The 16,186-nt window shown below is 39.3% G+C and overlaps 1 protein-coding gene across 2 annotated transcripts; it reads right to left on the bottom strand.

The window, feature by feature from the left end:
- Positions 1-1,215: 1,215 nt before the first annotated feature.
- Positions 1,216-14,157, bottom strand: calm3a (calmodulin 3a (phosphorylase kinase, delta)). 2 transcript variants are annotated; one of them, XM_026191356.1, is made up of 6 exons: positions 14,080-14,157; positions 4,716-4,746; positions 4,165-4,308; positions 3,680-3,786; positions 3,188-3,323; positions 1,216-3,009 (listed from the first exon to the last, which is right to left on the bottom strand). In XM_026191356.1, the coding sequence occupies exons 3-6, from the start codon at positions 4,232-4,234 to the stop codon at positions 2,981-2,983; spliced, it is 342 nt and encodes a 113-aa protein (XP_026047141.1). In that variant the 5' UTR covers positions 4,235-4,308; positions 4,716-4,746; positions 14,080-14,157; the 3' UTR covers positions 1,216-2,980. The 2 variants fall into 2 exon arrangements, with proteins under 2 accessions (XP_026047141.1, XP_026047140.1); XM_026191355.1 differs by lacking the exon at positions 14,080-14,157 and adding an exon at positions 13,269-13,507.
- Between the last annotated feature and the right edge of the window lie 2,029 nt (positions 14,158-16,186).

Genomic DNA, 16,186 nt, shown 5'->3' with positions numbered 1-16,186 from the left:
GCATTTCAAACATTGTACTTTCTGATGGTTTTTTTTTAATATCTTAAGTAACATGGCTGCTATGAGGCCAGCTAGGAACTCGGAAGCATTGACTCAGAATCGGACATCTCAGATATAGAGGACCCAGACTAAATATTCCACTACTGATGGCTAAACAAGTCCAAAACCCCTTTGCTATAGCCTAATTACCAAGGATTCAGTTACTGTGCTTCAGAAAATTTACTCAAGTTTCCATACAAACTGTAGAATTACGTTATAAACATTTAATGTCAGTGAAAATTACTGCATTGGAAATGTAGTGAAACATTTAGTGTATGTATGTATATATATATATATATATACACACACACACACACACACACACACACATAGCCTTGTGTTATTTGATTATTGGATCGTATTCATTGAGGCATTGTGATTTGAGCAGCACATTAAATGGCTGGTGTGTGCTGGGGGCGCTGCTGTTTTTCAGTGTACTGTGTCTTTGATATTTATCAGATTTTGTAATCTGTTTTGCTGGTACAGTTGTAATCTGTAAGTGATTGCCTCTCTTTCTTTTCTCCACTTGATACAGCAGATCGAAAGTAAAACTTGTAATTCAATTATTTATAATGAATGTCTACAACCCTCACTGCAGAAGAGGCAGTGCATTGTTGATTCTCAGTGTAAACCAGCAAGCCTTTCCAGCCTGTTATACAACCGCAGAGGGATTACCACACCTGCCTGTCTGTAGTGCTACGGTTCTTATTGTACTGCTGAGTGTGCTCCTGTTTCCTAATTCATTTATATTATCTACTTACACTTACACGATTAGCATGTGGACACACATCCAATCACATTCACCTGGCCCAGATAAAACGCTGTTCTATTGGCTCTTGATCTTGCCTCTCAACAAGAAAGGCTTTTTGCATTTAGACTGTGTGAGGGGTCGTGACCCTTGCTGACCTGGATTAGCACAGGCTCCTGCAGCAATCTCATGAGCTGCCAAATATAGCCTCTGCCCAGGATAGTTTCTAGAGTGAAGACCTAGGCTGACCTGCCCTGACCCAGTCTGAGGCTATCTGGAAGAGTCTCCTTTCTAACACAGAAGCACTGGACGGGGGAGTATATTGCAACATTATGGGAATTTGTGAACAGTTACAAAAAAGAAGAAACAAAAGGATGTCTGTTTCATTAATGACTAATTTTAGAATAAACATGTCAAGGAAATGCAGGTGAAGTAAAGCTCAGTCAATTTATTGATTTATGGAAAATATATCACATCTTTCCATACTGGACACACCTTCAGAAATTAACAGTCCAATAACCATTTACTTCCAAACATCTGACTCAAATGTAACCAATTAGTACGCCTCAAACAGAGCAGTATATTAAGTTTCACACATTGAGGAAATCACAAGATTCCCCAGCTTAAATTTAGCCAACTGTTCAAAAACCTAACACTGAAACCAACTGCACATCTAAAGCTGAAGTCGTTGCTACAAACCCATTTCATTCCCCATATGAAAGCCTCAATGAAACACATCACCCCCCCACCACAAGCAGTATGTGTCAGTATACACTGAATGTATTCGGTTTAGTAAAACAGCAAGCCGACTGGAGGTTGAATCACCGGACTATAAATTGAAGATCAGACAACAACAAGGACAATGAGTGAAACATGTTGTTATAGCAGCAGCAACAGTGACATTTGGTTTCTTTTTCTTCTTTTAAAACAAAACTTTTTTTGTCCTCCATTTTTTTAAACAACCACATGGTTTATACCAAAGTGCAAATATGATGAACTGCATGTATTTTTATATTATTATATTAAGTAGAGTTTTTCTATTCTAAAGAACTACAGGTCTTGCAAGAAGGTTGAAGGTTTTTTTTTTTTTTTTTTTGTTTTTAAGAGTATTATGGCACATTTCAAAACCGAAGAGAAAACATGTCACAGATCATTTACTACAACAATAGGCATTGCAAATTTAACGATACACTTATATAGATATAATTTGTGACCAAAGTTCGTCAGCAATACATTAATATTTGAGAACACATTTATAAAGCGTTACATCAATATTGCATCATCAGGATATCTGTTTGCAGAACAAATGTATCAACTGCAGTCCTCAAGTGTGTTTTCCCAATAATCATCCTGAAGCAATTCAACACACTCCCGTCTTCAATCAGTGCAACGTAAAACCCACGACTCAAAACAATACAAAATAACATCCAACTGAGGAAAACAAACAAAGAAAAAAAGAAAAACCATCCAGCAATTTTCAGTCCCTCGTTTTCGTTCGAACTCTTCAAGGTTATAAGAATGCTCATCTCCAGCAGAGCACCAATAAACACCCTACATTGCAACTATTTGCTCTTGCAATAATCAATAGTGACACAAATTTTTTACAGATATATAGCTATATATTTATGTATATACCTCCAGTGTGTACACAACCTGAACACTACCTCTGACAAGATCAGAGCTTCCTTGTTGTCACGAGAGACAGTCACAGAAAGGGTGCATGCAAGAAGAGTACTCAATTCAGTATTTGGAGAGTCACCACTGGTGCAAGAGAGTCGATTTTCTTTGTTCAAGACTATCAGGTAAGAATTGAAAAGCCAACTTCTCTACATGAACCGTGGCATAGGTTCCTATCCCTCTGCCTTTTACGATGTTGCGCTTTCCTCTAAATTAATCAGGAGCAGGGTGACTCAGCAGAATCTTGGTCTGAAGTACCAGGGGCTTTGGCCCTCTTAAAGCTTGGTCCATTAACTTCTCTAGGGATTATTCTGTTCTGGTGGTGATGAAACAGATACCTTAGAAGTAGCTGGATGCACTAAAGCACAATTTGCAAACGGTTTAGATAAATGATTTTTTTTCTGGAGGGGAGGGTAAATTTATCATTTGAGAATTGTTCTTTTTTTTGGTATATTTGACATATTTGACAGTGATCTTAGAGGATAAGCAACGTTAAAAGAAATTTCAAATTTCTCTTCACTTGGCTGTCATCATCTGGACAAACTCTGTGGAAAACAAAAGAACAGAAAGCAACATTTAAAGTTACGTTAAATAATGAACAAATAACTAACTGTAACAGCACCGTTACCAGATGGAAAAAAAATAAGTGCATACACACAAACTTGTAGATTTTCACATTTGCAGACTCACAAAAAGTATGGTGGTTAATAATTAAAATCTCACCCTCGTAGTTGACCTGACCATCTCCATCAATGTCGGCCTCGCGTATCATCTCGTCCACCTCCTCATCAGTGAGCTTCTCACCCAGGTTGGTCATGACGTGCCGAAGCTCTGCTGCACTGATGTACCCGTTACCATCCTACAGGTGGCAAAACAAAAGCAGAAAGTTAGCTTGGTGTCTTCTATGTTTACAGGCAGGTGTGTGTCTACAGATACCATAGCGCCAGAGACAAGGCTATTCCCTTCACCTGTGATGTCGAGATCCTGATTTAGGAAGTCTATTGAGCTAAATGTTCAATATTCGTGTGTTTGTGACGCTTAATATAATAGTCCGGCTAGCAGAAAGACAGAAACGCTCCAGAATATCGCTTATGCAGACATTTTTCACTCTTTTGTCTAGCCATCATCATGGATCAAAGTCATTTCTAACAAATACAGAGGCTCTCCTTTTGCTGAATAGTCTAATTAAATATTTCCACTTTACTCCTACTTTACCTTGTCAAAGACTCTGAAGGCTTCTCTGATCTCCTCCTCACTGTCTGTATCTTTCATCTTCCTGGCCATCATTGTCAGAAACTCAGGAAAGTCAATTGTACCATTACCTTAATAAAATAAATAAATAAAACAAAAACAAATAACAAACCAGAAAAAAAGTGTTATCACCGTGTAATTTACCAGAAAAACTCAAAATCAGATCAGGAAAATTAGCTTATGACAATGCAAGGTAGTTCAAAGTATAAAAGGAAATGCACATCATTTTTATTAATCACAACAGACAAGGCAACAAAAACAACAAAGACTAGATTCAATCTACACACATCTATACAGAGAGAACAGAAACAAGTTATGCCATCTCAGATATCAGGATCTGCATTTATGCCAGTCACTAAATTCTTGAATGACAAAAGAATTCTCTTCATGAAGAGCTTTCTCAAAAGTAATGCAACTTCAAGCTCTTGTGCATGTTAGTTTGATCTCACCATCAGCATCTACTTCATTGATCATGTCCTGCAGCTCAGCCTCTGTAGGATTCTGTCCCAAAGAGCGCATGACAGTCCCGAGCTCTTTGGTAGTAATTGTACCATCGCCATCCTTATCAAACAGTGAGAATGCCTCCTTGAACTCTGTACATTTGCAGAAAGAGAACTGTGAGTTGTAATGAAGACTGAATCCAATGAACATTCACTGACTATACACAATAGTCAGTGCATTTGCAACAACTGGGACACTGAACAGACAACCCCTGATAAGAAGAGCACAGGCTGAATACAAAGCACTGCAGCTTTAATGTAGACATGCAAGCATTTCTAGGACACCTGACTCAAAACCCTGCTGCTGATTTTATACCTAGGGAAAACAAATTGAATGCAATTATCTAGTTAATAGTATGGGACCATAATTAGCATACAATCCCATAGACCTGCACATCTTGTATAATCTCTGAGAGCCTAGTTTCTAAGGTTTGTTGGAGAAATTAGGTGTTGCTAAACCTAAAACAAGTCAAAAAGGCTTGGTTAAGGTATGCACTCACCAGCAATCTGCTCCTCAGTCAGCTGATCAGCCTGTTGAAAAGGGAAAAAGACACTGATAAAACACTGATGCTTCAGCATGGAAATAACCTCTTTTTCAACCCTGCCACCATTTACAATTATTAAATCGTGCATTGTATTCAAGAAATACAGTTTTTAATGGCAAGTTCAACTTATATCAGGACTAGGCAAATAAGATAAGACAGCATTTAAATCCCAGAGACAGGAAATTCACACTGTTACAACAGCACAGTAGAGAGGGCAGTTATATAGACACAGCTGCATCATGCCTAAGAACAACAATACTATGCAAAAAACTGAAGAAAATATACATTATACAAGGTAGAGGAAATATACTTTAGACATAAATATATGTACATATACAGTCCTGGTCAAAAGTTTAAGACCACTTGAAAAATGGCAAAAAAAAAAAAAATAATAATAATAATAATAATAATAATAATAAATAACAACAACAACAACAATAATAATAATAATAATAATAATAATAATAATAATAATAATAATAATAATAAAAACAAATTAAAAATCATATTTGGCATCTTAACAAGGTTCCAAGTAGAGCTTCAACATGTGGATTCATTGTCATTTTCTGTCAGACAGAAAATGTCACACTGTCATGACGTTCTGATGGCAATGCAAATAAACATTCCCTTTCTGAACCCTGGGGTCCGTTCTTCGTACCTCGCTAAGTAAGTTAGCTGGATTTGATTGTTGACGATTTCGCGTGATCTTGGATCGTTCGGTTCCCCGAAGCTCATCCGGGACTTGCTGTCATAGCAACAGATCCGTAAGCGTAAACCTGCTCGGGAGCAGGTTTACTTTATGTAAACAAGATTAGATCCCGGCCACTCAGGTATGTCCGCTTCATTTATACGAAAGCAACAGCGATATTTTACCACTGTTTTACCATAAATAAATATTATCAATGTAACTAAAGATAATGCAGTATTTGATTCTTTTATTGATTCCATACAGATACAGAAGTGGACTGAAACTGACTTTACTCCTACAGAGCACCCATGCTATCTTGCATAGATAGAGCGCTTTAGGTTGAAGTTGTAAAATGTTGCCTTTGTTGTTTCTTTCTTTGGGTTTTTTTAGGTCATTTCCTAAAAAAAGGGAAATGTACTATTAATCATTCTATTTCATGTATTTGATTATTTCAGATGTAATTCATATTTTAGAGTAGTAATAGTAAATTACTTCGTGTAATCAAGATGAGAGACCACGGCTATAAAAGCGAAGGTGGATTTGGGAAGTCTGTCGCAGCCATGTCCTGTCCGTATACGCGAGCCACCCATTGCGGAAGGTGCAAGATTGATAAGGAGAGTTTTCAGAATTCCGCGTATATTGCGGGATAGACAGGATCCTTTAGCTCAGCGCGACAGTGTGCTCATTTTCCCGTGAGGGTATTATTTACTTAACCAACTTGTTGACGAGGAGGTGCAGGACCACCACCTGTCTTTTTTTGCTCTGCCCTTTTCTTGGTTGCTGTTATAAACAAACAAACTGATTATTTCAGGGTCTCTTTTCAAGAGACTAAAAGCAATATAAGTGATAAATATTACCATTCTGTAGAATATTCTTATATTTCACTTTTACTTGTTCCCATGTTCTAGTGGGTCCTGTTGTGGCTCTAATGTGAAAGAGGATATAATGTAATATAATATAATAAATTTACCCTACCGCCTACTGGTGTTGGCCAGAGGGGCCGATGGCGCGATATGGCAGCCTGGCTTCTGTCAGTCTGCCCCAGGGCAGCTGTGGCTACAACCGTAGCTGCCTCCACCAGTGTGTGAATGTGAGAGTGACTGAATAGTGGCATTGTAAAGCGCTTTGGGTGCCTTGAAAAGCGCTATATAAATCCAATCGATGATGATTATTATTATTATTATTATTATTATTATTATTAAATTACTTACTAGTTTAATTTGTCAGCAACTTTCTGCCAGCCCTCTCTCCTTGCTTTTGCAGCGTTCCCTTGCGTTTTAATTAAACTCTGAAACTCCTGAAATCCCTCAATCAAGAGTTCTTGCTCTGCTGCCGAAAAATACCGAGCGCGCTCCTTTGACATTTTCGCCAACCAATCAAAGGGTTGCCGATCAATGTTTCTACTATCGATGCGTAGCCCCTGTTAAGCCACCCAGTGATCTCACATTACTTCATCCAGCTATACTAATCGTCAACAACAGGTGTGTTTGGAGAACCGGGATAGCGAGCTCAAAGTTAGCGCGATGATTTGATCTTGGATGTGTCATTTGATCTTGGATGTAGTAAGTGAGGTACGAAGAACGGACCCCTGGTCAGGTTGTTGAACTGCATAAACAGCGTCTCTCGCACCACGTCATTGCTGCTGAGCTGGGACGCAGTAAGACAGTCATTTGGAATTTCTTAAATGATCCTGATGGTTATGGAACAAAAAAGTCAAGTGAAAGGACCCAAAAGAATTTCACCAGCACTGAGCCGGAGGATCCAACTGGCTGTCTGTCAAGACACTGGACGATCCTTGACCCAAATTAAGGCCAATGCTGGTGCTGACTGCAGCCCCATAACCATCAGACAGCATCTGAGACTGAAGGGCCACAAACACAAAAAACGTCTTCAAAGGCCTCATCTCCTTGATAGAGATGGGTACCGATATCCGGTGCCATTATGGCTACAGATTAAAAATGCCCAAGGCGAAACGGTCAAAAGTCTGGCTGTACTTCACAGCAAAAGATGCAAACTCAGCAGCCTGCAACAAGTGCTATTATGCTGATACTGTAATACTGTGCAAAGGAGGTAACTCCTCAAATCTGATGAAACACATGGTGGCGCATAGCGTTTTTTTAAAAGCCGAGAAATGCACCCTATTTGATAGCTTGCTGCGAGACCTCACACCGAGCACATCTACTGCGGGTGTGGTGCCTGTTATCGACCCGGAGTCAGCAACTTGAACCCGAAGAGGAGAGTCCTGGCTCCTAGCCCTGCCGTGTAGCAGAAATGATGACAGATGATGATGGCAGCAGCAGCCGTTCCTCTCTGGGCGAGTAGCTTAATGTTGTTTGTGTGTAATTTACGTTGAGTAGGCTAACCACGTTATCAAATTAATGCATGTAAGGTGAACTAGCAAACACCGTCGTAGTTACATGCGGCTGTCTTCTTGTTTGATGGCAGGTACTCCCTTCACCCTGGCCAAAAAGGCTAAAATGACCAAAGAAAAAGTGGGAAACAGCTAAACATGAGAGGTTTTTGGACAAAGTTGGTGTTTTTTTCCATTGTTTAAGCACTGCTTCCAGCCAAGAGTGATACCATATATGCCCTATAGCTGCAGAAAAGGCTAACAATGTTATCTTTTTACAAAAAACAGCTAAACATGAGAGGTTTTTGGACAAAGTCTGTGTTCTTGATTCTTTAAGCACCGGTTCGAGCACCGACACCGTTTCAAAAGTACCGGTTTGGTATTGGTATCGGATAAAACCTAAACAATACCCATCCCTACTCCTTGAATGCCACAAAACTGACCGTTTGGACTTTGCAAGAAAGCACCAAACATGGGACATTGAAGGTGGAAGAAAGTTTTATTCTCTGATGAGAAAAAAGTTAACCTTGAAGGTCCTGATGATTTCCAACATTACTGGCATGACAAGCAGATCCACCTGAGATGTTTTCTACACGCCACAGTGGAGGGCGGCGCCATAATGGTCTGGGGTGCTTTTTCCTTCAGTGGAAATATGGAGCACATTAGGGCTGTTCGATATAACGATATATATCGGATGACGATATAAAAACGTCTATCGTTTCATTTTACGCTATCGTTTGTTTCGTGGTGTCGCAAAATAAACTGTTAACGGCAATATTTTTTTCATCGTTTTGATGGTCACTGTAGTGGCTATATTAATTTCTTAAAGTTCTCTCTTTCTCTTATATTTAATATAACCACACTACAGACAGACAAGCACCTGTTTTTATGGGTTGTCGTTAGCAACAACGACCAGGTAAAACCATCGCATGTCCGCTTGTTTATTTTCCACATAAACCTTTCACAAGAAAGCTCAAGATCCTGTTGAGAATTTTCAAAATAAACGGAATCACGTGAAAAAGTATGCAGAGTATTGACGGATGAGAAGCAAAAAAAGAGTCGTCAGGTGCTAAAAAAATAAACCTTAGACTCAAACGTTAGAACAGGCTTTCCCCGCAGCACGGTGTGTAATAAATACAAAGAAAACGGCGGCCGTTACAACCTATGCCTAAAAATGTGTAGTTTCATGCATCGGTTAAAACACTCGACTCCAGGTACAAGACGCCCAGCTGGAAACACTTCACCTACCCGAGATTCACAGAATTTACAGGAAATATTACATTTTTTGTGATTTATATTGTTATCGCACGATAGAAGTTTTATATCGGGATATGAGATTTTGGTCCTATCGCACAGCCCTAGAGCACAGGAGGTGCAGGGGCATCAAATGGCTGCCGCCTATGTACAGATGTTACAGAGAGCTTCCCTCATGACTGAGGGCCCTCATCTGTGTGGTAACGACTGGGTTTTTCAACAGGACAACGCTATAGCACACAATGCCTGCAGGACAAGGGACTTCTTCCAGGACAATAACATCACTCTGTTGGACCCTCCTGCGTGTTCCCCGGATCTAAATTCAATTGAGAACCTTTGGGGATGGATGGTAAAGGAAATGTACAAAAATGGACAACAGTTCCAGACAGTAGATGCCCGTCATAAGGCTGTCTTCACCACTTGAAGAAATGTTCCCACTCAACTCATGGAAACGCTTGCATTAAGCATGCCACAAAGAATTTTTGAAGAGACCAACAATAATGGTGGACCTACTCATTACCGAGTTCATGTCTGGAACTTCGATTTCTGTTTTGGGGTAGTTTCCGGTTCTTTTGGAAGGGTGGTGTGACATTTTCTACCTGACAGAAAATGACAATGAATCCACATTTTTGCACAGATTTGGCCTTTTTAAGGCTAAACTTTTGATGAGCTGTAAAACAGCCTGTTTCAGTTTAAGCGTGGTTTTCAATAAATTGCATGCTCAAAAATTTTTTTGTCTCACTCCTATTTCTTCTTGTTGCACACTGAAACTCTACTTGGAACCTTGTTAAGATCCAACCATGCAAAATATGATTTTTTTTTTGCCATTTTTCAACTGGTCTTAAACTTGATGGGGAAAATGATGAAATTTCATAAACAAGAAACGAAAAGAAAGACAAATGAAACAGCAGTTTCTCATATTTTTGGAAAAGAAATGACTAAGCAGTAACAAATTAAATCACTTCTGGATTGATATAAAAACCCTGAAAACAATCATTTTTCAAAGAAAAACAAAGAATTTCCAGCAGGCAAAATGGAGAACACGTGCATCAGGCTCCACTGTGTACACAGGCTCTGCCAATCCAAATGCAATTTAGACAAACTAATTCAAAACAGACTGCAGTATTTTCTGGCAGCTGGACCCGGCCATTACCTATGACCTAGATAAAACTATGTTAATACAACATAAAAAGCTTTACAATAAACTTAAACTGTAGATGTGTTCACATTTTCACATACAAATGTATGTAAATTAAAGAAATATTGTTTGAACTCATGTAATAATAATTGTTAATAACTAAATGAAAATATTCTGGGAATACTAGAAACAAGAGAGCTCCACCATCTTGAGATATTGTTAGCCGAGCAAACTTGCATTAAATCGGCTCAACCTAAAATCCAACACTGGAGTTTCTGCAGTCTCAGTCTGACTTGGCCAGTATTCAATCACTCTCAGAAAAATTACTTAAGGTTTGTAAATGACTTATTTAATTTGTAAATGAAGACAGATTGCCAAAAAATTGCCATCAGTCTGAATGAGCCTTTGTCAACGAGCACAACTCGAGGGGACTCGACTGGCTGCCTACCGGCTGTATTCTAGTTAGATTACAACAGAACAAGAAGGTTACTGAGAGTACATTTAATAGTTAAATAGGAATGTCTAACTATAACAGTGCTTGTATGCCTGACCCCCCACCCCCACCAATAGAAAACTGAAGTGAGATAACTTTTATTGGATAAAAAAAAATAAAATAAAAAAAAAAAATTACAAACAAATTAACTTTGAGGAAAAAAAATACTCATTTGAAAAAAGAAAAATGGCAGTATGTGTTAATGCAAAGTTGCAAATGGTTAAAAATCACAATAATATTGTATCATGACTGAATTATTGTGATTTCTTATTGTGGGGTGTCTGCTGATTCATACAGTGTTCAATATTTTTTTACCACATTCACACACACACACACACACACACACAAAATAAATTCATTAATCAAACAAGGAATTTAAACTCATGTAACACAAATTCATTCTTCAAGTTCATCTGAGACATAATTGTGCGCTCCATGTGAAGCCTTATCAGGCCTGTCCAAGTCAGTCAACATGCTCACTTCAGGCTGAGAAAGTGCGATGAGGGACTGGTATAAATACTCCACAGCCCGAAATACACACGCCTGCTATAATTAGTGAGACACGAACAGGGTCGCCAATGTAGCACACTGAATATCACCGCAACTAACCACCTCCTCGACTCTTTAAAAAAAATTTTTTAATTAAAAAAATAAAATAAAATAAAAAAATACATTATGTTAACAAAACAAAAAACAGATTAAACCCTTTGAATGTGCCTTCTGCTTTGCATATTCCTTCAGGATGTTTGTTAGAAAACTGAAATACCTGCTGCATAAAACAGACCATTAGAGTCTGCAACAATTTAGCACTGACACTAATTCGTTGATGGGGATAAGCTGATAATGCTATATGTAATACTGCCTAAGGACTCACTGTGCATTTGCTGTTGAGCTAATGCCTCGAATAAACATGTTTTCACTGTATCCACATGCTCTTGCACCACAGATAATGGACAAATGAACTTGCTTTTTCAAAACCAAACAGATTAAAGCCAACATTTCTGTAGCAAAATTTCTGCGGTGGTGGTGGTAATGCCATGCATTCAAGTCAATTTCAATGAGTCACCCATTTAAGGGGAAGGGGGGTAGGCAGAAGGGAGCATGGCAGACTGCAGAGTATCCAGTCTGCTCACTGCCAACCAATTCAGTGTTGCTGAAGCAAGCAGTGTCTGGATCAGAGCACAGCTGGAGGATTTATACAGCTGCTGTAAAAAGTACTGCTTGCTTTCAACTCATCAGTACCCCACAGAGCATGTCATATATTCTTATGTTGACAATATTTTTCTGAAGTGCAGCCAGTTAATCATATTTGCAAATGGTGTTTGAGCAGCATGTGAATAAATTGGATTTTGTAGCTGTCCAAGTTTCCTTACTTGGCAAAGACCGCAAGGGACTCCATTCGCCTGCTCTCTTACAGAATGCAGATGAACAACAGACGACACATGATAAGATATGATACAGATATTCACATGCAAGTATATATTAGAAGTATTTAAAATAGTTAGATCCCATCTTGGAGGGTACACTGCGGGTCCTGACAGCCGACTGCACCAGGGATGCTTGGTTCAATGCGGGGGGAAGGGAGGCGAGAAAGGAGGGGTGGAAAAGAGGATCATTCAGCAGAAGCAGAATGCGGTTCAACGTTATGGCGCAATACGTAACGCAGGACATGGTGTCATGGTGGTATTGAATCTATTCCCAAATTGTTGCAGCGCCTTGCTGAAAGCTTTGCAATATGACAAACAAGTGTTGCTACCTGTGAGCCGTATTCTTATGTAACCCCAATCGGTGGTTGAATACGACCCCTTTTCTCGCTTGTTGCGCATGTCCGAGTCCGTTCAAAACACCCTGCTGATGTGGCTAACACAGATACTGTCCGTGCTGCAGCACCTTATGTGGCATGTCGAAAATGACAGTTACTCAGAGTCCCAATGTCTTTCTCGCAAGATTAACGAGATGGGTAAAGATCACATTCACACTGGACGGTCTATTTTTACACAGCACCTTCACCGGCACCACGCCCACTCTCGAGTCCAAGCGAACCAATAAATAAATAAATAAGTGAGCAAAAAAAACAAAACAAAACAAAACAAAAAAAACCCCAACAACAACCCAAAAACCAAATGCCACAAATATCTGTCCAAGCTCGGGGACTGCAACCACATCATCAACAACTCTGCTAATCAACCGAATGAATGGTGATACATTTGAGCATTAAACAGGCCGTTTGTGTCCTCTCGCAATACAGCGTGTGTGCTGCGCATTTGGCAGACACTAATAAATAAAACGTTTCTCTTCTATCTCGTCAGCTGTTAAGCACACATAAAACCACCGATCGAAAATTGCGATATATAGACGATAAAATGATGAAAAAAAGAGCGTTGTATGCACGTCAGGTGTGGGATTTTTCTGCAGTTTGCCAATATTATAAATGCCATTGTGAAGGGAAGCCGGAATATGCTTTATTGCTTCAGACCGTATGCATTTACGATTATATTACGCATTAAAGTGTCGCATGAGGACATTACGATTTAAACGATTCATAGCTAAGGTTAGCTAGCTTACGTTAGCTAGCTTACACTTACCATCGTCCCGTTGACTTTTCAAGCTCCGTGAAGATGAAAAAAAGCTCAGTTAAATGACTTGTATTTTATTTACTTAGGGATCACTTACTCAAATAGAACAATAAAATAAAACAGGACTTTAAGTATAAGAAATGCTTCGGGAAATCTGTGTAGACAGTATCCTTCTGTTGCAGCAGAGTTGCCCGGAAACCTAAACCAGCGACGTGCTGTACCACAGTTTGACAGCAGTGTATCCCTCCGCCGCTGTCTTGTACGTTTTAGTCCCACTGAATCCACTGTCAAAATGGAAATACACGAGCATTAAAAAGCTCGTTCTGTTGCGGTAATCATTCACTGTTTATCGCCTAATAATTATTTGACACTTAACAAAGAGCAAACCACAATTTTTGCTGCTTTACAAAATCAAACCGCGCAAAGATACTAGCCCCATTACCACGTCTCATAAACAGTCTATGGGAGAAAAGAGTGTTCCAGTGATCATACTGAACACAATACTAATGGGCCATTTTAAAATTACAGGGCAATTTCTGTACCGCTCATTAATTTAAAAACCATTCGTGCAAAAAATACTAAAATAGACATTTGTGGTTGAAATTAGACTTGTCCTGGGACAAAATACTCCAAAACATGATCTCAAATCCAAAATAGGTCTTCAGAACACCTTCCAAAATGTCTTTTTCTCTTGTCCAAGATTCTTGATCAAATCAAATCGCATATACAAATTGGACAAAAGTATTAGTGTGTCTGAAGACCCCAGAAAAACTTCCAACACACAAATGAATGACTTAGTAACATTGTTGTAGAGACCCACCTTTTAGCACATCCCAGCACACCCACTCACTTCACCAGATGTACCTTGTTTAGTTCTCTCACCTTTGATTGGGTGTGGTGCTTGTCCTCGATTGCACTCACCTGTCACACATTATATGTCACACATTATATAAGGACTGCATTCACTTTTGGCTCACTCTTTCTTCACTTCCACACGGGGCGGCAGCTGAGCTGTGGCAGTCCATGTGTGTCTTTGTTTCCTTCCTTCTTTGCCTTATTTATTTGAGAATAAAAGGAGAACCCTGAGAATAATTCTGAATTAGATGGCTGCTTTTTCTTATTCTAACCGGATGAGCCCATGATGCTGATTGCTTCAGCCCTGAACCTTCCTTCCTTCAAAACAAACATCGAGAACAGTCTAAAAGAAATCAATCGCTTAAACCACAATGCACAATTTAAAGATTATGAATATCTTTCTATAAATGTACTGACAGTGATTCAGTAACAAATGTTCCATAATTCAGACTATCTGCCGACGACAATAACAAAGACAAAGACAGTGATGTTCCCATTTTAAAACCTGTTTTTTTTTTCCCAATTACCAATTACAGTTTTTCTCATGCCTGACAATATGTATCCATCTAAATATGTGTTGCACAGAAATGGAATCTGAGGTTGCAGACCAAGAAAAATTCCACTTCTGCAGAAGAGACATCTTCAAGCTAGACTGAAGTATGTTAAGGATAACCTGGAGAAAGATTACGCATGCTAGAAATACATCTTTTGATTAGATGAGACGAAACTAGAACTCTATGGCCATAAAGGTGTTGCTTATCTTTGAAGAAAGATGAAGATGCATTCAACCCAAAGAACACCATTGCTACAGTGAAACCTGGTGGTGGGAGTATTATGATGTGGGGATGCTTCAGTGCGTGTAGAACTTGGAATCATGAAGAAAGAAGGATATGTGAAGATTTTGAAAGACAACCTTAAAGAATCTGCAGTAAACTGTTTGGTTGTCACTTTGCCTTCCAGTCTGTCTGCCAATGATCCAAAAATATGTTGTTTCTGGTGGAGAACTACCTCCTGGAGATCAAAGTGAACGTTATGGAGTGACCTGCGCAAAGACCTCACTTGAATCCTATTGAAAATCTGTGTGGTAAACTCATGCCAGAAGGTTATTAAATCTGCGGGAGCTTCAGAGATTCGGATGGACTAAGGATGGACTCAGTGGCGGTCCTAGCCTGTTTGGCGCCCTGGGCGAACACTCCCTCTGGCACCCCCCCGACATTATTTCCTTAGGGATTAATAAAGTATTTTGATTCTGATTTTGATTGTTTCAGGATGACCTGCCATTATCCAATGACACATCTGCTTACCTGTATCTTTTGCTCGTTTCTCCTCCTCTTCTTTTCTCTTTTTTCTAAACTGAGCACCTGATGGCTTTGAACTTTTCTTGTCCATCTTCCATTGGTTTTAATTTTGCACTCCAGTATGAACACCCATCCCCCAACCCGAGGATACCACAACATAACCTAATAGACTTACACCTTAGTTCACAGATTCGATTTGTCTAGGGTTTATTTCTGGGATTTTGCACAACCCAGGGTCCAAATCATGAACACATAATAATACATAATGGGCTTGGATTTACAACATTATGAATGAAATGTGCTCTATTTGGAAGAAGCAGCCCCCCCCCTCCCCTTTCGACGGGTTGTGTGTGAGACTTTAAATCATCAAACTGCAAATTATAAATTTTAAATTGTTATTGATCCCTTTACCACGTGTCTTAAAGTGTATATTTATTTTCTTACTCTTCTTATATTCATTGTTTGTTTACTTGCACTGCTGTAACTGGAGCCACGTCGTCTCGTCTCTCTGTATATTGGACTGTATGTAGCGGAGATGACAATAAAGTTTACTTTGACTTCATCAGCGAGCAGGCGCACCGAGGGCTCTCGCGCTCACTTTTCGTGTATAGAATTTCGAAAAAACATCGGTGCAAATTATAAGTCTGTATTATAATGTCTGGTGTTTTCATGTTTGTTGGTTTGTTTTAATTTTATTTTATTTTGCGAGTTGGTTGTCAGATGCTGCTCCAGCCAGCCAGAGAATCCGCCGCCGCCCCGCCCTCTCCTCCCTGT

The sequence above is a fragment of the Astatotilapia calliptera genome, chromosome 14 (assembly GCF_900246225.1).
Source record: "Astatotilapia calliptera chromosome 14, fAstCal1.2, whole genome shotgun sequence".
NCBI classification, from domain to species: Eukaryota; Metazoa; Chordata; class Actinopteri; order Cichliformes; family Cichlidae; genus Astatotilapia; species Astatotilapia calliptera.
The sequence above is the reverse complement of the archived record's forward strand: the minus strand, read 5'-3'. Positions and strand labels throughout refer to the sequence as shown.